At 38.6% G+C, this 24796-nt stretch overlaps 1 protein-coding gene across 1 annotated transcript in view; it reads right to left on the bottom strand.

The window, feature by feature from the left end:
* The window catches only part of wcd (U3 small nucleolar RNA-associated protein 18 homolog wicked), a 102955-nt gene that overhangs the window by 60879 nt on the left and 17280 nt on the right, over positions 1–24796 (bottom strand). Inside the window, exons 4-6 of the mRNA XM_067135639.2 lie at positions 14386–14572; positions 14114–14299; positions 4576–4773 (exon numbers count right to left, since the gene is read on the bottom strand). Of these exons, the coding sequence (XP_066991740.2) occupies positions 4576–4773; positions 14114–14299; positions 14386–14572 (571 nt within the window). The remainder of the gene's footprint in view (positions 1–4575; positions 4774–14113; positions 14300–14385; positions 14573–24796) is intronic.

The following is a 24796-nucleotide window of genomic DNA, read 5'->3' as shown; positions in this document are numbered from 1 at the left end:
CATTTTTCTATTTGTAACTGACGCTGCTCAGTATATGGTGAAGGCAGCCAAGGGACTTAAAATGCTATACCCGAAAATGATACATGTGACATACCTTGCACATGCCTTGCATAGGGCAGCTGAAGAAGTTAGAAGTAGCTATCCTGAAGTTGATAAATTAATATAGAACTGTAAGAAAGTGTTTGTCAAAGCTCCACTTCGTGTTCAGAAATTTCAAGGAGAAGCACCTTCACTACCCCTACCTCCCAAGCCAGTTATAATGCGATGGGGGACTTGGCTTGATGCCGCAGTGTACTACTGCAACAACTTAGATGTCTTGGAGAAGATCGTGAAGTCTTTTGATCCTGCAGAATCGTCCTCCGTAAAACCACTCAAGATTTATTTTCAAGCACTACATTAAAAGCAGACCTGGCTTACATAAAGTCCAATTTTAATTCTTTACCTGGAGCAATCACGCAACTGGAAGTTTCAGCTGCAGAACTAAGCGATGCACTGGATATTGTAAAGTGCATAGAACAGGAATTAAAACATGCGAAAGGAACAATAGCATCTAGGGTGTGTAGAAAATTAGAAAATGTACTGGAAAAAAATACCGGACCTGTGTACCTGCGTGGAATAAGTGACATTCTTTGTGGAAACCCTTCATCTGCAGATTTCCAGGAATTCTATTAAAGTACACTCCCGTTACATCATGTGATGTCGAAAGAAGTTTTCTCGCTATAAGACGAAACTCGGCGACAACAGGAGGGGATTCTCATTCAACAGTTTTAAGATGCATGTGGTCATAAATTGCAACAATTCTGATAATGGAGACTAGATCATGTATGAAAGTACATTCAAATAACATATGTTTTGTGTATAAATTAAAACATTGAATATTGAACAGTGAAAGTAACTGTAGTGTTTATGTCTTCCACAGAGTCCGTCCTTGCCTAGGAGTATGCAGTGTAACCTTAACAAGTTCATGAAATATTCATCATTTAGGCTGATTTTGGGTTAAAGATTTCGAAGAATTAAAAATTTTAAACTCTAAATTAATTGCAGCCTGTAGCAATCGTATAAAATGTTTCTATGTAATGTAGATGCTATTCATTAAGTCAATATTTTGAATTTTATAGGTCATAAATGCATACATATTTCATACATTTTTAGGTCATAGAAATCTGCCCCCTAGTTATCAGCAAAACCCCAAACAATTTTAACTAATTTTTTGTTTAGAACTCCCAATTTTTATGTTTTTGGGATTCTCTCTGAATCATTCTCTCATTCCATATTCTAACACACAGTCAAACAGAAAAGGTGACAAACAGACACCTTGTCTTAAACCAGTTTTAATCATGAATAGTCTCCTCTAAACCTAACTACTGATTTAGTAACAGTTAAAGTTAAGTTCTATAAGTTTCATTAGTTTTGGATGGAGTCCAAAATTCCTTTAAATTTTTAATATTGCAGGCCTATGTATGCAGTCATATGCCTTCTTAAAATCTACAAATGTAAATGAAATAGGCTTATTTCGTTTCTTGTAATACAAGGTGCGTTCCATAAATAATGCAACCAAATTCATAAAAAATCATTTATTGAATATATTTGAATAAAAAATCAAAAATCATCAAAATAGCACCCTCTTGCATCGATACACTTCTGGAGGCAGTGTTTCCATGCCTGGAAGGCCTTTACCGGAATGTCCTGTAGAGCGGATGTAACATGAGCCTGGATTCTTTCAATTGCGTCCCAATGTTTTCCTTTCATGACTCCTTTTAACCGAGGAAACAAGAAAAAAAGTCAGCGGGAGCCAGGTCAGAACTGTAGTGAGGCTGGGGAACCAATGGGGTGTTGTTCCTGGCCAGGAAGTCGTTGACAATGAAGGCGCTGTGACTCGGCGTGTTGTCATGATGAACTTTCCACGTGTCCTTGATGTCGCTTCGGCAGAGCGAGACCCTCCTTTTCAGTTAAAATGCGGAAAACGGTTGTTTCTGCCATGTTTAGAGTTTGTGCTGTCAACTGAAGGCTCAGCCGCCTGTCAGAGTTCAAACAATCGCGCACACGCGTCACATTTTCGTCAACTCATGAGGTTGATGGCCGTCCACTGCGAGGTTCGTCGGTGATCTCCTCTCGGCCCACCATGAACGACTTGTGCCATCGGAAAACTTGTGATTTGGACAAGCAATCAGTTCCAAAGGCCTGCTGAAGTAATGGAAACGTTTCGGTGGCGGACTTCCCAAGTTTAACGCAAAATTTGATAGCGTACCGTTGCTCTACAGAACGATCCATTGTGCCGTGTTACATGAACTCAAAACGGGCTTGACGGAAACGCGCGTCTTGACTCTCCAGCAGCTTGCTGCTGAATGAGACAAAGAGCATTTGAAGCTAACACCCCCCTCCACCTAGCCCAGCAGGTTAGAACACACTGCGGTGTACAGTTGCGTCAGAAAACAATTGGTCGCATTACTTATGGAACGCACGTTGTATGCCGTAACTCCAATATTTGAGTACTTATATATTAAAATAAAAAATATTAAATATTACGGAAATTTGAATATGGGCATACTGATCATTCTTTCTTTATGCGATGTTTAGTAAATGCCCTTCTAGGATTCTTTTTGATTGCAACATTTTTGGTCAGTCTAGCCTGACTTCAACCTTACTTATTTCTTCCTCTATCCATTCCTTTTCCATCTTGATTTTTGGTTTCCATTCTTTCTTTATTCATTAAAAACCTACAGACAATGACAATGAAATATTATGGTGCAAGTTCACCATGAAGAGACGATTACAAATATTACGAAAGTCAATTTAACATGTTCAATGCGGATCACGCGCTGGGTGCGTGACGCTACTTTGTAAGCAGATGCGGAACACGCACCTAGCGCGTCATGCGACGGTTGCTAGGAAATGTAAATTACAGGTTTACCGCATGGTAAGAAAGGCTCTAATTGTCATCCCGCACATCGTGTAAGTCCAGTCTACTAGCAGATTCATCTGTAGCCATATTTGTGCATGCGTATTCCGTTTCCCGTGTATTTCCTCTCCAGAGTTGTCGCCATACGTCATCATTCATTTATGGGATCTTTGAGCGGCAAGACCACTTTAGTGCGAGCTAAGACACTGCATTTTCTGTTTATTAATTCATCAAGAGAATTACGAGTGGTTTCGTTTTTGAAATAAATAAATTCCACTACTGCAATATGTTCAGTAAATGAACTGAACTTGTAATTGTCGTTTATTCTTGCATCAGATATGTGTATAACTTCTAATTGTTATTTATTACTCATCACATTTATAAGTAACTTGAAAGAACATGCAGTAATCATTTTATTTACATTTTTTTCTGATAGCCGACAATGTGGTTCCTTCAACATCACGAGACCTACCCAATTAGCCAAAGTATTTCATTTTTTTTGTCAAATTCTGTAATAGAGAAGTGTAAATATGAATATATTTATGTCTGTAACATACTTTATGCATTTGCTTGCTATCCGCGGTAAATAATGCACAGTAATATACCAACGCGCGTGGCACGTGATCCGTCTGGTGACAAGTATAACTTCTCGATTTCAACCACCGTGCGGGTCACGCACCAGGCGCGTGAGTGGGATAAGTCCACGAGTTCGATAGAACTCGTCCTACCAACGTACAAAACTTCGATAATTACAACTTTTAAAGAGTCCCACACAAATATTTTGCTCAGGTTGGCGGGTATGTCACGCTCTGCTAATACGCAGTGAGCGTGTTAAAAATACCATCCTGTATTAAGTATCATCAACAGTGTTCTCCCCAGAAATTTTTGTCAGTCGGGTGGCAGGAATGAGTAGCTGGACGGGGAATACTACGTAACACTTAAATATGAAAAATGAAAAAAAAGGCATTAACAATAACATCAGACAGGTAAACATTAACTGCAAAACTGAGCTATTTTAGTGTTATCACGAACAGGACATAACAGAGTAGTCTGAACTTCTAGTGTTCTAATGCTCATGTAACAGCAGGCTTAGGCCTACTACTTGTTTGCTGTGGACATGTGGACTACCATACGGATTTGTGACTTCATGTGGAATAGAGGGCACACATGCGATTCCACGCTAATCCAAGCTAAACATTTGATCTCCGATGTAATTGATGCAATTATGCTGACAATAATGATTTATCATTTAAATTAACATTTTTACAGTTTTTACTTTTTAATTTGGAGCACCCAATGATTCAAATATGTCTTAATATTATGTAACTAGAACATATCTAGGTTATATTGGCCAGGCAGTCTGTAAAAACGACAGGGTGGTGCGCACATTGAAAAGGTCCTAGGGAGAACACTAATCTAGATTCTACGTTTTTTGTTTTTTTGTTTTTTGTTTCTTCACTGCCACCATGGTTAAAGTTTAAGCCTTTCCTTATAAATACACAGCAGAATGCCAAGTTACTTGGCAAGTAACCTGCACAAAAAGACAATTAAATTAGCCTTGAGTTATCAGGCATTAGCCAAGAGTGAACCAGAATTAGAAAATAAGAACTGAAAAGAAAAAGAAAAAACACACACACAAAGCTACTAAAACATTTGGGAAAATCATACTGAAATACCTTCATGTTAGTAATCTCCAGTCCCTGGTTGGTAGCAATACGTAGGCTTTTTCCAGCCATCATATCATAGCGGAAGTAATGGCTGTGGTGTTGTGAACCCACCAGGAACTGTTCTCCATCAACTGTGAACCTTGCACAGCGAATAGGAAATCGCTCAAACTGGATGGACTGAAGTTTTGAATTGCTGTGGCCATCAACCTACAAAGTAAAGTAAAGTAATTTCAGCAGTACACTGTGATCTTACATAGCAGTGTTATCCATTATCCCCATTTTATACTTTCTCAATAGCAGTTGAAAAGACTTAGCATGAACCAAAACACCAATCTCAAGAACTGTTACAAAAATGTTTGATTCGCAATTCACTATAATTCTTCATTACCAGTTTTTCCCACCTTTAAACTTCATCCATTTCCTTAAAAGTAAACCACAACTATTTTAATAATGTAAGAGTGGTTTGATAAAATTTTACTGTTTCTCTATTGATGAAATGGTACTTGTGTTCATCAGATGGTTCACTTAGCAAAGAAATTTGGGACATGCTCAGAATAAAAACTCTCATGTTAAACCCATACAAACCTTCAACTTAGTACACTCAGCACCACATGAAAAGCTGTAACGTAACTTTGTCTCTATAAGTATTGGAAAGGAACAAACAAGTATCAATTCAAGCTACTTCTTTACATAATGACCTGCCTTTATGTTTTTTTTTTTTGTTCCTCCTATCTACAAATGACTTGAACTGACACTGGTCTGTTCCTTTCCAATACTTGTATTATCCTGTTCGGATCTTTTTCTTCTTTTGTGTTTGTCCCATGTTCCTAATATTTTACCACTTGTACTTTTCTTATGTTCCTTCCATTTTCCCGTACTTCGGCTTTCTTAAACTACACTTCCCACATCACAAGTGAAGATTTGTCAAGCTGGCCCCTCAGTGGGTGCCCTCCTGATTGATTATTGGAAGCAGAAACAAGCTCATCGGGGGCTGAGAAGAGATAGACTGGTACTGATGAGGAGAGAATTTTTCTATTTGTTGACGGAAGTGTATGAAGATATGGAGGTCTGTTGTCCTTTTCTGTTTTCATGTTTTGTCCTTTCCTCTGCATTCTGTTGTTCTCTTTTCACACACTGACCTGCCATTATGCCTGTCCTATTTTGTGTTCCTTTCTTGTTCTTTCCTCTCTGTAATGGAGACTTGAAAGTTGTCTCATTCTGATGCTTCTTCTGGCAAAATAATATCTCTTAATCATCCAGTATACTGTCACGCTGAAGGACGAACTTTCCCTACTATGATGCATCAGATGGAAACATATTACAAACCTCATTCAGTTAGCGTTATAACAAGCACAAATTCATTATACTGGCATTGTGTACATCTTGAATTATCCATATATTTCCTCTTACTATTAAAAAAAAAATTAAAGTGTGACGAGTGGCACTAAACAATGCCACAGAAAACAATACGGGGTGGTGGTGATCGATGTTTTAAGAGGAAGTACAAATGGGCAACCATCCTCTATTAACACGTCTAATCAGAGAGAAAAAATGGGACTCACACTTCAATAAATAAAAGTATCAGCCAAAGAAAGACAAAGGCCATGAAGGGCATGAAAATGAAATTCTCCCTAGCCCTCGAATGATCTAACACCATTAGGGTCGGAAAAGAACAAGAGTTGACCAAGGGAATTGGATAATATGGATGAAAGTGAGGAGCCTGGTACAAGTAAGTGGAAGCAATGCCAGGACTCACCTAAGCACCCCGTGGTCACCAACCCATCCTCCCAAGTTAACAGCCCCTGGGCGTGGAGCACAATAGAGGACTGTGGAGGTGCACAGTTAATTAACACTGTGTTCCAGTCAAGGTTCAATTGAATCGATTATTTCAGAAACCAGTCAAGCGCCAAGTCTGTCATGTTTGGGAAAATGAAAAAAACTGTCTAGCATCAGAAAAAAAATGTTATAATAGGGGTTTTAATATTTTAGCTTGAAAGTATTCTATCTTTTAATACTTTCTATCTAAGGAAAATTATTTTGTGCTTATTAATTTTGCTGTAAAAAATCCAAAAAATGTTTCACTTAAACTGGTTTCTGAAATAAACGAGTGTTGCAAACATATTTTTATGGGATAATTCTTGAATTTTGATAGGATTTTGTCATAAAACCCATATTTGAGGAAATAGAAAATATTTTAATAGGTTTAGACTACAAATATAATTATTAAAAGGATGAAATCAGCAATGCCTGCTCATCAGGACAGGAGATAACCAATCCTCATAAATAAACTCCACAGCACATTCTGTCTCTGTAGTAGGCCATTGTAAAATGCTGTCATAAAAGTGTTCATATCCCATCATATCTTCTTGATATTGATGGGCACCTAAAACAAACAGTAACAAAGAATAATGTAGGGCTCAGACCAGGTACTTCCTTGCCTGAGTAAGAAATATAAACTTCTCCTTTTACCCTTGCATTCCGAATAATATTACGCATGTGAGTTTGCTTGTCTACCACTCCTCGTTTCCTTTTAGACACAGGTTCGTCTTCTGAACTTTCAGACATATCACTACGATTATAAAACACTGCACTAAACAAAAGAAACACTTATTCAATCAGTTGTTCACAAAACTACGAACATGGCGATTCCAGAAATACTACAATAACAATAAAAACAGCTGAACAGCTGGCTATTCTGGATTCAGAGCAGCAGTGCCAGCTGGCAAGATGAGGCACATCACAAAATGTACTGTACCAGCAGTTTACTGCAGAAACCAGCCAAGCGGTGTCACTTAACTGGTTTCTGAACTAAATACGAAATTCAACGTAAAGCCTAACCATTATAGAAGAAGGTTTCTTGACTGGTTTCAGCACCAAAATGTACGTATACCCTCTTAGTAACATATTTTGCCATTAAGTCATTTTTTCATTTTTTGGCACTTGACTGCTTTTTGAAATAATCAATTCAATTGTCCTATGCTGTTCTTCACACAGTCCATCCACCGTAATCTTGGTCTTTCCTGTCATCTGTTTCTCCAGTGCTTGTCTTAGCAGTCTTTCATCCGGCTGACATGTACAAACAATCTCAATCTGTTCCGTTCCAGTTTGTCATTTAACTCTTTTGGAATGTCTTGTTTTCTCACACTATCCCTCCTTGTCTCCTGTACCATACTCATCAGGAATTTCATTTCAGCTGCCTGTACTCTACTCTCATCTCCCTGAGTCATAGTCCAGGATTCTGCTGCATATATCATTATAGGTAAGTTGTATCCCTTGTATTTAGCCTTCAATGGTATATCTTTATTCCATATTCATCTCCATACCTGGTGGTAAAAGGCACCCCCCAGTTGTATCCTATTCCATATCCAGTCTTCCATTTTCTGTCAGTTCACTTCCCAAGTATTTGAAGTGCTCTATTACTTCCAGTTCCTCGTCTCCAATTTAGATAGCTCCTTTTGCTTTTTCCACTTCCTCTACGTAGGACCACTGTCCTCCTCTTCTCCACGTTGATCTTCAATCCCCATTGTTCAGTCCTATTCAGTACAGCGTCATCTAGGCAGCCTGCCTACCAACTTTTCACATTTTGCTCTTGCTGCTATCTAGCAAAAACATGGAATGGCAGATTTTTGATCGCCCTTCTAAAATAGACTACCTCTGCCAGGACTGAACCCACAAATATAGGATCATGAGTAAGACACACTAAGACTGATCCAGTTTAAAATGGAGATGTAGTATAATGGTTTTACATCAATCACCACCACTTGTTTTAAGAGGAAGTACAACTGGACAACCATCCTCTATTAACACTAATCAGAGAGAACAAGAGATGACCAAAGGAGGTCGGATAGGATAGATGAAAGTGAAGAGCCTGGCACAAGTAAGTGGAAACAATGGCATGATTCAGCTGACGGCCCCATGGTCGCCAACCCACGCTCCCAAGAACCCCTTTTTATTCACCTCTTCCGGCAGGTTGGGGATACGTGGGTGTTATTATACAGCCTCCGCCCACAGGGGTAGACCTACTCAGCTTGGCATAATGAAGATGTATGTACTTACCCTAACTTCTTCCCATTGGATCAACACAACTTTCCTCTATAGCCACTAGTTCTAGATTTTCTTTTCTCTCTTTCCTTTTTTTTCTATCCTTTGCACACATTTTCTCTCCTCCAAGGCTTATCGTATCTCCATCTTTCCACTTCTCATACCCGACGGTTTTACTACCAACAACCTCCTACTTCCATCTTTTGCCATTCCATCGTACACACTCTGATCTTTATACATTCACTATCCAGCCCCATTCTTGTGTGACTTTCAAATTCTACCAACAACAGATTTCTAACCATGCTTTCTTCAAACTCTCCAAATTACAACATCACACTGAATTCATGTCTACATCTCAGCCTCTGTCCTCGAGGACAAAGTCTTAAATTTCTTCTGCTTCCCCAACTGCCATACGACAACCTACTCTCACTTTCTGCTACCAAACTTCCATAAACCTCACCAAACTCATCCTCTCACAAGAGACTGCCCTAATGCACCACCACCTCACTTGTCTTCTCCCATTCATCAGAATTTCACTCCTTACCTCAGTTGAAAACCTAGCACCCTTTTCCTGTCATATGTACGCCATTCTTCACATACCCTAACTCTTGTAAAACCTTCAATTATTATGTTTAATATATTTTAATTATCTTTTAATAAATGCTAAGAAAAACTATATCCTGTAAATATGTATTGTACATTGTATAATCTCAAATACATATTGTGAACACGTCTAACCTCAAAATCTGTGTAGTACAAATCTGTAAAAAAAAACTCTCTGTAATATTCGTATATTGGGTATAATACACTACCATTATGATGCATATGGAGGTCTCTGGAAACTTACTGTAATGATTAGGGAGCGGATTTTTATGTAATTACATTTTTTTGTGTAAGTTTTAATGCAAGTTACAAAGTTCATTATTCCTATTGTGCATCCCCAAGTATAAAAACTTAATCTTATTTCACATGTTCAGTCTTCAGCCCTAAGGCTGGTTGGATCCTCAACAGCTCTGCCATCAGCTGTCATAGATGGCCTAGACATCACTGAAGAGGTGTACTAGGGAAATGAGGAGTGAGGTAGTTTCCCGTTGCTTTCCTCACCTAGCCAGAAGTTGCTATTACATATCAGTCTGCCAATCCCACTGAAATGCATGCACCAACCGACCCTATGAGCAACATTTTCACACCATTCATAGCAGGGACTGGCTGCAAAAGGAATGACATTACTAGCATCGCTCATACCTCAGTCACTTTCATATTGTCAAAGCCAAGGATAAGACAGAGACAGATCAATGAAAGTAACAAAATTGCTCTAGCCCATACCAGAAGACATAGGGCACTGTAAACACTAGGTTCTGCCAGCAAAGGCATTTATTTCACATAAAAACACATATTTTCACATTTAAAAAATGTAAATACATATTTTAAGAAAATCTATAATAAGCACACAAATCGGCAATATTTGTTAACCAATAAAATTTTTAATGCTTCTGTGTTATAAAGTAATGCTCATATTTTCATTTTACGATTACGGTATTGTTTTTAACAGTGTATTTAACGTCATGTATCTGAATGTTTCGGCTATTTATAGCCTTCCCTCCAGAAGTTTTAAAACTTTCTGGTCACTGGCTACATTGTTACATTTAGACAGCGATTTGATTTGCTGCACAAGATGTTTCCTTGCATAATGTCATTTCAACTCGCTTTTATGAGCCAGCCCGCTCGGGTTTTGTTTATAGAATGTCAGCGAAAGGCAATCACGGAAAGATAAGGTGATGTAATACCATTACATCATGGGAGACTGGGAAGAATATTGCCCCACCATTAGGTAGTGGGATTTCATCACTCCTAAGAGTAAGGTTAGCTGTTCGGGTCCATATATCATTCCCGTGGTCGTGTGATTTTGTATGGATTTCTAAGAAATATTTCCTTTAGTGTCCGCTGCTATTCTTTTTATTGAAACAGTGATTCGCTGTAAATGCGTGTGACGTAACCTGCAAAATAATGCAAAAAGAGAAGTAGAGTACAAGGTCGCGTCTTCAACAATATGTAGTGGAATTTAAAAGCATTTTTCTACCGATGGAAAAGTATTATTTTGCCAACCGTGTGGTAAAACATTTGTCTGGAAATAAGTGTTGTGCACAAGATCAGCTGTTTGAACTAACTGACCCTGATATTATTGGTTTTGTAAATGCTAACGAAAATGAGGATGATGAACAAGAAGAACGACGCATTGCAGAAGAAAAGGAGAAAACGATGACTCACAGTGAAGGATTATCGTTGATGGCGGGATCTCACAGCAAGAAAACGTGAATCAGCAGGCAAGTAGACATTGTTGACAAGATTCTTTTTCGTAAGACATTTAAAATGTTTTCGTTCAATACTGCATGTACTGTACAATTGAACTGATAAGTCAATAAATAGATTACTGTAAAACATAGTAATACAGTATAGCCTTCCTGTTTGTTTCAGTTCATTTTCAAAGATTTTCTGTATTATCCAACATTTTCGGTGATCCGACGTACTCCAGGTCCTGTTTAGGTTGGATAATCGAGACTCTACTGTATATATTATATTAGAATAAGGCATTCTTGTATAATTAGTTTTTAGTAATGTTTTTATTATGTACAATCGCTATTAAGCAGGTTCACCAACAGCTGATGTTGACCTATTTACAGGTCGAAACCGGTACAGTTTTAATTTAAATAATACTAAACATTTTGTAAAATAAAGTATTGATTAGATGAAGAACTCACCCTTCATACTTGTGTGCTTAAATTATCAATACGGACAATGAAGCTGATAGATTCTTTCGACCGACAAAGGATTCACGACAGTCATCATGATCCACCAAGATTATGAACATGATGCCCTACGACATCTCTCCAACACAACCAAGACCCCAAACATGATCAGAATCTTAATTTATCCAACCATATCAACCTCCAGAGATTACGAGGGTCAATCTGAATCCTCTACAATTCTCCTCATCCTAAACCAGCCTGAATTCCCAAGTTACATATCGTTGTTGCCGGGACAAGACCTCCTATGTGAAATATTTTAGCTTAGAACTTTGGCCGGTAAGGTTCCGTCATCTAAGGTGCAATATTGTGTGAATATAGTCAAGGCATTCTCGCTCTTCATAATGTATGTGCTACGGGTCAGTATATCTCAAAAAATATTATCACATAGGAGGTTTTGTCCCGGCAACGACTATATGCTTCCCAAGATACATAATGCCAATAATCCATGATGCTCCATTGTTTCCAGCCAAAGATCTTTCACAGAATCCATTTCAGCACTGGTTGACCAACATCTTTAACCCTTCCTCATTCCCGTAACTCTTACATCCATGATACTGGTCATATTCTAGAACGTCCAATCTTTCCAAACCCCTGCCCTCAGACTGCCTTCTAGTTTCTATTGATGCCACTTTGCTACAAACCAACATCCCTCGTGTGGACAGACTTAGGCCCATTGAATTCTTCTTGAACACGCAACAACCCAATGCCCCGCCCCATACTTCCTTCCCTACCTACCTCACACAACACATCCTAACCCACAACTTCAACATCAAGGCAAAATTATTCCAACCAGATTCGCGGTGCTGCTGTGGGCAACAGGATAGCCCGAAAAGCCCCATCCTATGCCAACCTCTTCATAGGGAAACTTGAGAATAATTTCCTTGCCACCAGAACTCTCCAGTCCCTAGTCTGGCAGAGGTTCACAGACAATATCTCTCTACTGTGGCACCATGAAGCAAGCCTACTCGACTCATTCCTGCACCGCCTAAAGTCTAATTACAGTGTCCATTTCACATGGTAGATCTCACCCACTTCTCTCACTTTCCTTGATGTTGACCACCTCCAGGATGACAGAATCGACATCAGCAGTATCCCCATTACAACAGTTTTCACCCATATCACACAAAACAATCTCTACCTTACCAACCGGGGCAACCTCTAATGCTGATCAATGCCTCCTACAACAACAACAACAACAACAACAACAACCTAAGTGAGGCCTTTACTGCTAAGGGTTACCCCACCCAATTGACAGGCCGCTAGATCTTCGGGACACGAACTCTGTCTCCCTAAGAAACTTAACCTCATACCCTTCGTAACACAAAATCACATTTTAAAGCAAGCATTCATTCTCATCCTCACCCTACACCAATGATCTTCCAACAAGCCCCACAGTCACATTCAGGTGCCCACCTAACCTCAAAAACATACTCCCTATGAACTATACCAACCTCTACCTCCTTCTGGCTCTTTCCCCTGTAAACTAAGCCACTGTACGACCTGCACACCAAGCATCATCGGCAGCAGCACTGACAACACGGCTTAACCCATACAAACAGGTCAGACTGAACTACTTCTGTGCAGATCCTGTCTAGCTTTTTAAGTTAACTACCAACACAACAGCCAAACGAATATGCAGCCACAGAAGAACCTGCAGAACACCTAATATGGATCTTCATGTCCCAATTCACACCTGGTACCTATAAATCACATTTGATAACTGTTTCACATTCAAAGTCCTCATTTAGCCCAACATGTCATCCTCTTATCTTTAGAGATTCCGAAGTTGGACATCAACTGGTGCTCCAATGTAGGGAAGCACTCGACCTGAACATTAGATAACCACTCCTTTTTTCCATTATCTTTTTCTGTCTCCCCACCCCCTTTACCTCATAGAGTCGACTTGTCAACAATGACTACTATCATTATCGTCACATTAAATTGTACTGAAAGAAGGCTGCAGCCGAAAATTTTGGACCCATGTTCTTTTATGCATGCTTACACAGTAAGTCACCGTTCTCAATCTCCTTCATAGATTCATATGTAACATAAATAAGTGTATCGCAATCCTTTTGAGTTCAGTTCAAGTTACCCAGTTTTTTAATCATTAACCAAATCCTATAGTGTGAACATTTTACACCATTTGTATGTTCATATTCATGTTCATATCGTAATTAATAAGATATTCTACGAGTGCGGAATAGTACAATCAAATAGTCTGGCTCCTTGGATGAATGGTCAGCATAGTGCTCTTTAGATAAGATGGCCCCAGGTACAATTCCTGGCCAGGTCAGAGATTTTAACCCTAAAATGATTAATTCCCTTGGCTCGGGGACTGTGTGTTTGTGCTGTCCCCAACATCCCTGCAACTCATACACCACACACAACTCTATCTCCACTATAAAAATTTGCAGATTCCCATACATGGCAGATGCAGCCCACTCTCATTAGAGGGTCTGACTTCCAAGGTTTACACCAGGCTAGAAATAGCCACATGAGATCATTATTAAATACTGTATTAGTAATTATATTTGAGAATCCACTAAGAACTTACTATACCATGGTGTTATTCCAAAAATGCTGTTCTCAACCACATATTTTCTGTGCAATTTCAGCGGTTCATTTACCTTCCATATTCATATTTCCAAATATTATAAAACTTTCTCTAATGTCAACAAAGACAAATATCTAGTAAGTACCTGAAAGAGTGAAGCTACTCCAGAAAGGCCAGCTACCAGCGACACAGTGGCGTTCGGGTGGAACTGTACCGTCTTGATTACTGGTCCTTCAGTGTATGTTTCACGGTTCAAATCATTCACTCTCTTTATTTCTAATATGCCTTTGTTAAGCACTGATGATTTCTTGGAGAGGAAGTTGCCACAGTGCTATGGAGAAAAATTAATATTTTTCACAATTTTGATCCTAAAGATGAACATCTAACACATAACTTCCCAGAAATCAAACAGTTTACCTGTAATAGTTCATCATCTGAATCATCATCTGAATCACTAGGTTTATCCTTCCTATCCAACTGTGCCCACTTTGGGGTTCCTACAATATCTTCAAATTTTCTCTTCAAAAGATGGGTGTAACTTTGAGATGATGTTCCAGGGAAGGTCATATGACGTTCTTGTTGACTGGAAAGAGCTGCTTTTATACTGAAAAACAGAACAATCAAGAAGAAGACTGTAAAATATGAATGCTGTATTTACTTCTGTAAAAAACTGTCCATGATTTATGCACCTGTTCATATCAACAACACTCAATGATTTGTTCTCGATGTATTTTGAAATATACAGTTACATATGCACAGACTCAGATATAGAGCAGAGAAAAGTAAATTTTACTACCCAATGCAATATGCAACGAGTTGAAAAAAATAAAGACTCTTCAGGAAACCTTTATGTCTAGATAAGCAGTCATTGGATCAGAAGGGTTTTGTGGTTATGTCTAAAAGAAAGGATAAGATGGATGGCTATAAAAACACAAAACATGAAGCAGTCAGTGGACGTTTGAATACCTTTCAGCAGTTCTTGGAAACATTAAACATATTTTGAAGCAGAATATCTTCTTCTGTTCTGTACGAAAAGTTTGAACCAGCCACTGTGGTATTTCTTTTATGCAGGCTTTCAGTAAAAATCAGAGGATATGGGAATGTTGATTATAACCTCTTGATCAGAAAGTTTGTAGATTTGGTTATTAAGCATTTAAAGTACAGTAGAGTATTGTGTGTGACTACATACAAAAACCGCTGACAGTGGGATGATTAGCCAATGTAACCTATATCGGCGCCCTGTGGTGGTGGCGCAGTTAAACTCTTAGAGTGATGACACTAGTTTTACTCATTATGGTAATTTATACTCAACTTTAATGCAACAAGGTCGTCTTTACATGCCAGGTAAAATGGAAACAAATAACACAGCTGGACTGAAACTACAAAACGGATACAGTACTAACTTTCTGCATCTTGGAGCATATGTTGATACTTTCCTCAACAAATGTATGTTTGAAAAGCAGTAGATTTGTTTTTTGAATATTTTTTATATTTTTCTTGTGGATCAATACCTTTTATTTTTCATTTTTCTTGTGAATGATTATCTTGCATGCAGTCCTGAAGAGTCTACAGAATGACTGCAGTTCAATGTGTGAAGACAAGTCTATAACACCAATAAGTACCTCAAGAGCTTCAAGAACATTTGGCAGCTTTGAATTAAGACTAGAGTAGTTCACCCTCTTCCTCATCCACACTTCTTGTCTGCAGTGATAGGAGACAGGACATTATGAGTGATCGCTTCTTCAGCAACTTGAGCATTTGTGAGGAATTGTAATACTGAAGAAAACACGCACACCCTGTCCCCGAGCCAGAGGAATTAACCAATGAAGGTCAAAATCCTCAAAACAGCCAAGAATCAAACCCAAGACCCATTGGACAAAAGGCCAGCACATTAACCATTAAGCCATACAGCCAGACATTATGAAAAGTCTCGACTGTAGTACAGGAGCCAATTCAGAACCCTCGACTATCAAAAGCTAACATGTATTATTTTCTCTTTTCTTTTCCGAATGGTTTTCCAGAAATATATCTTGCAGCATTGCCAGCACAGAATTTTCATCAGTAAATGGTGAATTACAAAAATACAGCCACCAATGATGCAGTAGACTGTTATTATGGCAATTCTAAGAAAAATGAACAAAGAACTATGGAATATGATATACTTTAATGAAATAGAATTCACCTCTTTGAGGAGCTATGACGATATGATGGGGAAATCTGGGCTGTAATACACAAAAGCTATTACTATAATGCCTCCAGCAACTGTTAATTGTAGCAAACAACCATTTTAATGTAACAGCACAGGTATTATTTTCCCTTAGTTCAAAATTATACTTACAGATAATGTTCTACGATACGGTAAATCAAAATTAGACTTCAGTATCATATTTATGATTGTCCATCAAATCATGCACACAAAGTGTCTGTGAATAGTTTTTTACAACTGAACATATCTATCCGTTCCCAGAAACAATGTTTTCCCGGATTATTCGTTCAGATGATGTGGTCCTGTGAACATCCTAACTGAATCACGTTTTTTTTTTAAATTCTGCAATATCCATACTTACACACATACATACATACATACATATATTATCATTATAGACTGTTATGCCTTTCAGCGTTCAGTTTGCAAGCCTCTGTGAATTTACTGAACGTCGCCACAATCCTCGATTTGCAACTAGTGTTGTGGCCTCATTTAGTTCTATACCTCTTATCTTTAAATCGTTAGAAACCGAGTCTAACCTTCATCGTCTTGGTCTACCTCTACTTCTCTTACCCTCCATAGCAGAGTCCATTATTCTCCGAGGTAACCTATCCTCCTCCATTCGCTTCACATGACCACACCACTGAAGCCAGTTTATGCGTACAGCTTCATCCATCGAGTTCATTCCTAACTTAGCCTTTATCTCCTCATTCCGAGTACCCTCCTGCCATTGTTCCCACCTGTTTGTACCAGCAATCATTCTTGCTACTTTTATGTCTGTTACTTCTAACTTATGAATAAGATATCCTGAGTCCACCCAGCTTTCGCTCCCGTAAAGCAAAGTTGGTCTGAAAACACCGATGTAAAGATAGTTTCGTCTGGGAGCTCACTTCCTTCTTACAGAATACTGTTGATCGCAACTGTGAGCTCACTGCATTAGCTTTATGACACCTTGATTCAATCTCACTTACTAGCCTATATTACCATCCTGGGAGAACACACAACCTAAATACTTGAAATTATCGACCTGTTCTAGCTTTATATCACCAATCTGGCATTCAATTCTGTTGAATCTCTTACCTACTGACATCAATTTAGTCTTCAAGAGGCTAATTTTCATACCATACTCATTGCACCTATTTTCAAGTTCCAAGATATTAGACTGCAGGCTTTCGGCACAATCTGCCATTAAGACCAAGTCGTCAGCATAGGCCAGACTGCTTACTACATTTCCACCTAACTGAATCCCTCCCTGCAATTTTATACCTTTCAGCAGATGATCCATGTAAACTACGAACAGTAAAGGTGAAAGATTACAGCCTTGTCTAACCCCTGTAAGTACCCTGAACCAAGAACTCATTCTACCATCAATTCTCACTGAAGCCCAATTGTCAACATAAATACCTTTGATTGATTTTAATAATCTACCCTTAATTCCATAGTCCCCCAGTATGGCGAACATCTTTGCCCTCGGTACCCTGTCATATGCTTTCTCTAGATCTACGAAACATAAACACAACTGCCTATTCCTCTCGTAGCATATTTCAATTACCTGGCGCATACTGAAAATCTGATCCTGACAGCCTCTCTGTGGTCTGAAACCACACTGGTTTTCATCCAACTTCCTCTCAATGACTGATCGCACCCTCCCTTCCAAGATGCTAGTGAATACTTTGCCTGGTATACTAATCAATGAGATACCTCGATAGTTGTTGCAATCCTTCCTGTTCCCTTGCTTATAGATAGGTGCAATGACTGCTTTTGCCCAATCTGAAGGTACCTTACCAACACTCCATGCTAATTTTACTACTCTATGCAGCCATTTCATCCCTGCCTTCCCACTATACTTCACCATTTCAGGTCTAATTTCATCTATTCCTGCTGCCTTATGACAATGGAGTTTATTTACCATCCTTTCCACACCTCAAGCACAATTTCACCAACATCATTTTCCTCCTCCCCATGAGCTTGGCTGTTCACAACACCACCAGGATGATTTCCTTTTACATTGAGAAGATGTTCAAAATATTCCCTCCACCTCTCCAGTGATTCCCTGGGATCTACTATGAGTTCACCTGAATTACTCAACCATTCCTCAAAGAAACTATTTCCCGCATCAACCACCCAGAAATTTCGGTCCCATCAATGCTAAATCCTCAATCAATTTTCAAGACAGTCAGAGTTGACTGTAATGCATTTGAAAACTTTTGAGAGTTGATACTTGCACTCAAAACCATACTGTCAAGTACAAAATAACGTAACCTTTAAAACCTGTAAAAATTGAGCAGGTCTAATGGTAATTAATGCAGTACAAGACTTACAAAAGCTCACGACTTGAGATATTCTTACCGTTGGGGTTGGTCACAGCTTACTTCTGAGTAAGTGGGACAAAGTAATTACAAAACATAGTTTCTCTGCACTTTTACATATTTTGACTTATTACTTAAAGTGAACTTTTCATACTTGCTAAGTTTTCAATGACTGAGAATCTCCTGATTGTATTCTCGTGACTCGAACAGATGCTGCGCCTTACATACATAAAGGCATGGAAGTTCTTGGGATATTACCATGTTGGTCCAAATATAAGATAGGGGTGTGTGTGTACATTTTTTTTTTTTAATTCCCTTAAACGACAACCAAACTTGGTGCATATATGAATTACTATTTAGAGAAAAATATTGTGAGGGTAAGACACCCCAAGGGGAGGGACTGAAATGTAAATCTGTATGTTTGAAAATGACCAATGTGACCAATGTCTGGCCAATTAATCTGTTATGGTAATAGAGTAAACCATACAGCCAATGTCTCCACACCGAGTGTTGGGCGACGGTAAATAGCCTGACCCACTATAAGGACCAACGGCTAAGGACGGAGGAGTCCTTATAGAAAGGAAATTGGCCCTCAGTGGAGGAAATGCCACTGAAACCCCGTATCAGCTGTAGCGTCTGTACTCCAGAGGAGCGGCTACAAAAGGCGTCTGTTCTCCATGTTAGGAGCGCCCTACAAGTTTCGGCTGGCAGTAGCTCTAAAATGCCTTTGGGAGTGGCGAACCCATTGTAATAAAAGCGTATATGATGACAAGTGTACTGAACCTCAGAAAATGCTAGGGCGTTCCCCACAAACGACGTGCAATTCTTGTGATGCTGGGAGAAATGTGAGAAATGGGCGACCAGCAACCAAATGCATCAAGATAACAACCATCAATGTAGTGACACTAACAGGGAAAGTGGAAGAAATTGTAGATTTTATGGTTGACAAAGATATATAGCATTGCTGGGAATCAGTGAAACCAAATGGAAAGGAAGAGGTGAGAGGAAACTAAAGAAAGGATACACCTTATACTATAGTGGAGGAAGAGAAGCCAAAAATGGTATAGGTCTCATAATTAGAAAAGACCTAAAGGAATACCAAGAAATGGTGGAAAACAAATGATAGGTTGATTAAGGTCAGAGTGAGACTTGAAACTGGTGTTAAAGGTATAATTTAAGGGTATGCTCCACAAACAGGAAATACAAATATGGATCTAGAGGAATACCTTGAATATCTGGAAGGCCATATACAGCAGAAACAAGTTGTGATCATAGCAGACATGAATGCCCAAGTAGGTCAGGAAAGAAAAGGAGATGAGGAGTTCATTTGGATATGGGAAGAGAAACAAGCCAGGAGATATTTTGGTAGACTTTTGTAGAAGAAATGAGCTGATCAGTGGTAACACATGGTTTTGAAAGAAAAAGAGTCAGAAGATAACAAGAGATAGTTGGGATAACAAAATAAAAACTCTGATAGATTACGTACATGTTTCGTCCCCTAAGGGACATCATCAGCTATAATAAATTAACATTAATATATCAGAATACAAAATAGATATTATTGAAATTGGCAAGACATATTTTAAAAAAATTGATATATGGTATGACATTTAAAATATTATTTTGGCAAATTTTGTTAAAATTATAAGTCATATGATCGATAAACACAGTATAATTGTCCATTAAACTCTTGATAATATTCTTGGGAATAACAGTTGTGTTTTATAATTATTATTAGAAATGAAGCAGAAATGGTTCAGAAGAGGCAGGCCCACACTTGACCCAATATTTACATCGCATCAAATGATGGAAAGGTATTGGGAATATGGAAAAGACATGGTAGTAACGTTTCTAGATACTGGAAAGGCATATAACAGTGCCCCGAGGAATTTGGTACGGAAAACATTGACAGAGGCACATATTGGGAATGAAACAATGTAGATGGTAATAGCATTGTATCAAAATTACAAAAGCTGAGTTAGAACCAAAGTGGGTCAAACTGAATGGTTCAGAGTTGAGTTAGGCTTAACTCACTGCGGACCATGGACGGCGTAAGACGTTTAAGCTTGCTCCTATGATGCGGGCCGTGGACGGCGTAAGACGGTTTCATGTTCTGCGTGAAGCAATGCTATTTATATTCGTCATCCGTACATTCTTACACCTTAGTCAGCGTTACTGGTTGTAACAGGAAGTTGGTTGACCTTGTTGAGATAACCCTCGTGTTGAGTGGGCTCATGTTTATCTCAGCAGTTTTAGCTGGAAAATCTGAGCACTTTCTCGCGCGTCAAGTCGGTACTTGAGATTCCAATGCAGTGCGTGTCGTTCTTACCGAGTGTAGTATAATGGCTTATAAAACAAAGTTTCTTACGGAAGATTAATTATTAGATATTGTTCACAATGATGATTCTGGTGATGAACTTATTCCTGAAATAGACTCAGATAGTGAAAGGGAGAGTGATGAGGAAATTCCGATTCCCGAATGCGATAGGCCTATAGAGGAAAGTGAAGTGCCCGATACATATCATCCTAGTTATTGTCCACCTGTTCCACCATTTACAGGGAATTCAGGGCTAAATGTTCAAATAGAAAATGAGCAGGATATTATGAGTTACGTGAGTATTTTCATGAATGACGAATTTTATCAGTATGTGTGTGAGCAGACGAATCTATACGCGAGTCAAGTGATACGTGCGGCGCCCCGGCCTTTCACAAAGAATTCGATTATGCAATCCTGGAAACCGACTGATGTCTCCAAGTTGAAAAAGTTTTTAGGCTTGATGTTCATCATAGGTATAGTCCAAAAGCCTGATATAAAAATGTACTGGACCGAAGACCCCGTGTTTCCGACTCCGATATTTTCTAAAACAATGTCCCGAACACGCTTCCTTCATATTCTTTCATTTCTTCACTTCAGTGACAGTAACCATTATGCCGATAGTACAGATAGGCTGTATAAAATTCGACCTATTTTGGAAATATTGAACAATAAATTTTCAACCGTATACACTCCAGGCAAAAAGATTGCATTGGATGAGGGGATGCTAGCTTGGCGAGGGCGTTTGAAATTTCGAGTCTACAATCCTGGAAAACTTACTAAGTACGGCATTTTAGTCAGGATGGTGTGCGAGTCTAGTTCAGGGTATATTTGCACTCTCAAAATTTATGATGGAAGTGGAATTTCACTCAGAGACACAGTGTTGGAATTACTGAATCCCTACCTTGACCAGGGGTATGTGGTATATATGGACAATTTTTATAACAGTGTAGGTTTGGCTAAGGAGTTGCGTGAGCGCAACACTACTGTTTGTGGAACAATACGGCAAAACAGGGGGGTCCCTAAAGAAGTCAGGGAACGACAGAAAAGTCTGAAGAGAGGAGAAATGACTTTTATTAGAAATGGTGAGGTTCTTCTTCTTTCATGGATGGACAAGAGGGTCATAACAATGATTTCAACAATGCATTCAGCAGAAATGACGGAAGTACCAAAAGGTAGATTTGGAAAACCTCCAATGAAGCCGGAATGTATTGTTGATTATAACTCACACATGCATGGCGTGGATATTGCTGATCAGTACCTTGCAATGTATCCATTCATGAGGAAAACAGTGAATTGGCCCAAAAAGGTTTTCTTTTTTATTTTACAATGTGCCCTCTTCAATGCATTTAGGCTTCATCAAAAGAACAGTAGAAACAAATCCCTCTCATTTCTCTTATTCATGCAAACAGTCTGTAGATATCTGATACAAGATACGCAAATAATTCAATCAGTATCTCCAGTTCCTTCTGAATCATCTTCATCAAGTATGAACACCTCTAAATCCCCACCCCCACGACGAGCACCAACAAAGGACCCAGTTTTCCGGCTTGATGGAAAAAGGAAGCAACATGTTCTTGTTAAATTTTCTCCTGTAAAAAGTAAGAGCACCCCCTCAAGAAAGTGTAGAGTGTGCACAAGAAATAAAGTTAGAAGTGAAACAATATGGTACTGCAATAAGTGTGGTGTTCCTCTCCACCCTGGAACCTGTGATACCCGATATCACACCCTCAGTATCTACTAGAGGTAAGCACAAAGTATCATGTTTCTAACAGTTATAGTTCAGGAGTAATGGTAAATTTTATTAAGTGATGCATGTTAAGAGGGCCTGGCATGAAAATGGCTGGTCCAGGCATTGAAGTGTCCCGCTGAGAAGCTGGTACTGAACATGTTAAGACAGGGAAGTGTATTGTCTCCCTTACTCTTCATTATCATCATGGATAGAACTCTACATAATATTAAGAAGATGATGGGCGAGCAAGTAAAGTCTATGCTCTTTGCTGATGACATTGTAGTTGGGAGAGATAATGAGAAGGAAGTATAGACACAAGTTGATTTATGGAATGAAGAGACAAGAAATTTTAGAATGAAGATTAGTACTGCAAAAAGTAAGACTTTGATCATGACAAGAGGTAACAAAAAATCCAGGGGAGTGATAAAAATAGGAAATGAACCTCTTAATTTTGTGAAAAATTTTAAATATTTGGGCAGTGTGATATCACAAGATGGAAATTTGGATGGAGAAATTGATTTAATACAGCAGTCTGCAATTTTCTACCAGTGTGTGAGAGACATTGTATGGAACAAAGATGTGCCAATGAACTGCAAGAAGGTTTTATACTCGTCCTATTATAAACCTATACTGACCTACGCTTCAGCAGCCTGGACATTAAATAAGTGAAACCAAAGTAAGATACAAGCAGCTGAAATGAGGTTCTTGAGAAGCATGCAGGGAAAGACAAGACGAGATAGAATACGAAATGAGGAAATAAGGAGAAGCGTGGGAGTGTGTAGGCTAAACTTCAAGAAGAGACTATATAGCAAAGCTAAAATGGTTTGGACACATGATGAGAATGCCAGGAGAAAGAAAACCTAAGAAAACATTCATGGATACAGTGACTGGAAAGAGGCCTAGGGGACGTCCTAGAATGAGATGGAGCTCTGTTGTGGGCTGTATTGCAAAAAAAGGAGTCGAGAGCAATTAAGTACTAGAAGAGGAACGGTGGAAAGATCGAGTAAGGTGGACGGCTTTGGCACACTACCCTACCCAGAGAGAATCTGGTATCTGGATGAAGAAGAAAAAGAGGAGTAGAGGTGAGGAGGGGTGACATGTAAAATGAATCAAAAAGGACCAATATTACTGTCAAATCCATAGTTTTCAGGGTTGCTGAGATGAATAGTGAAAACGGATGCCATTTAAAATACCATAAGATACAAGCAGCATGATATCACAAGATAGAAATATGGATGGAGAAATTGATTTAAGAATACAGCAGTCTGCAAGTTTCTACCAGTGTGTGAGACACATTGTATGGAACAATAACAAGGGATGCCTCTGCCGGCATGGGGGATGAGAAAGGTTGATATAGAAAATGTCCAAAATGACCGATATTAATGCTGAATCTGCAGTTTTTGAGGTCACTAGGTTGATTGGTGACAGTCCCAGTGACAGTTGGAATCATGTTCATCATATTTATAGCATGGCAGTTTGCATTAACTTCGGTATTTGTTCTATTAATGGGTTTTTGAATCCTACTTTGTCGTTCAGGTTTTTATCCCTATTGAAGTGTTTGTCTAGGTGGATATGTATGTTCTCCAGCTCATTCATTAATTTTCCTTTATAAACCTTTCTGATTATTTAAAAATCTTTTTCTATTGTAGTAAAACGGTGTCCTTTTTCTTGCATATGATTACTCATAGTGGAAAATTTGTTAGGTTTAGCAGCATTTACGCAGCATTTACGTGTTGTAAATATCTTGTTATAAAACTTCTGCCAGTTTGGCCACCATAAGAAAAACCACAATCCGAGCAAATCAGCTTATAGATTCCTGAACTTTGCTATTTGTTGTGTGAATTTACACTATTATGGTTGAAAAATATATTTCTATTTGTATTTTGTGTTCTAAATGCAATATTAATTTGCCATTCTTTGATCGGATTCGTGATTTGATATACTGCTGCTTTGGTGAATGTAAATGTTGCAAATTTTGGTTTTTCAGTTTTGACCGGAATAAGGTTAGTGGCCAGTTTTGATTTCACTCTTAATAATTTTGTTAGCATCTATTTTATAACCACTGACAGAAACTAAGTCCTTTATAAATTTAATTTCTTTCTTTAAACTATTATCAGAGAGTGGCATTTTGAAGGCTCTGTATATCAGACTAAAAAATGCACCTTGTTTCTGTGATTTTGGGTGTAGGGAATCTTTTTTGATAGCTACTGGAACGTAAGATGGCTTTCTATAAATCTGAAAGTCAAATTTATTTTCTGTTTGTGTTA

This window comes from Anabrus simplex, chromosome 1 (genome assembly GCF_040414725.1).
Source record: "Anabrus simplex isolate iqAnaSimp1 chromosome 1, ASM4041472v1, whole genome shotgun sequence".
Taxonomy (NCBI): Eukaryota; Metazoa; Arthropoda; class Insecta; order Orthoptera; family Tettigoniidae; genus Anabrus; species Anabrus simplex.
This window is presented reverse-complemented; position numbering and strand designations above follow the sequence as displayed.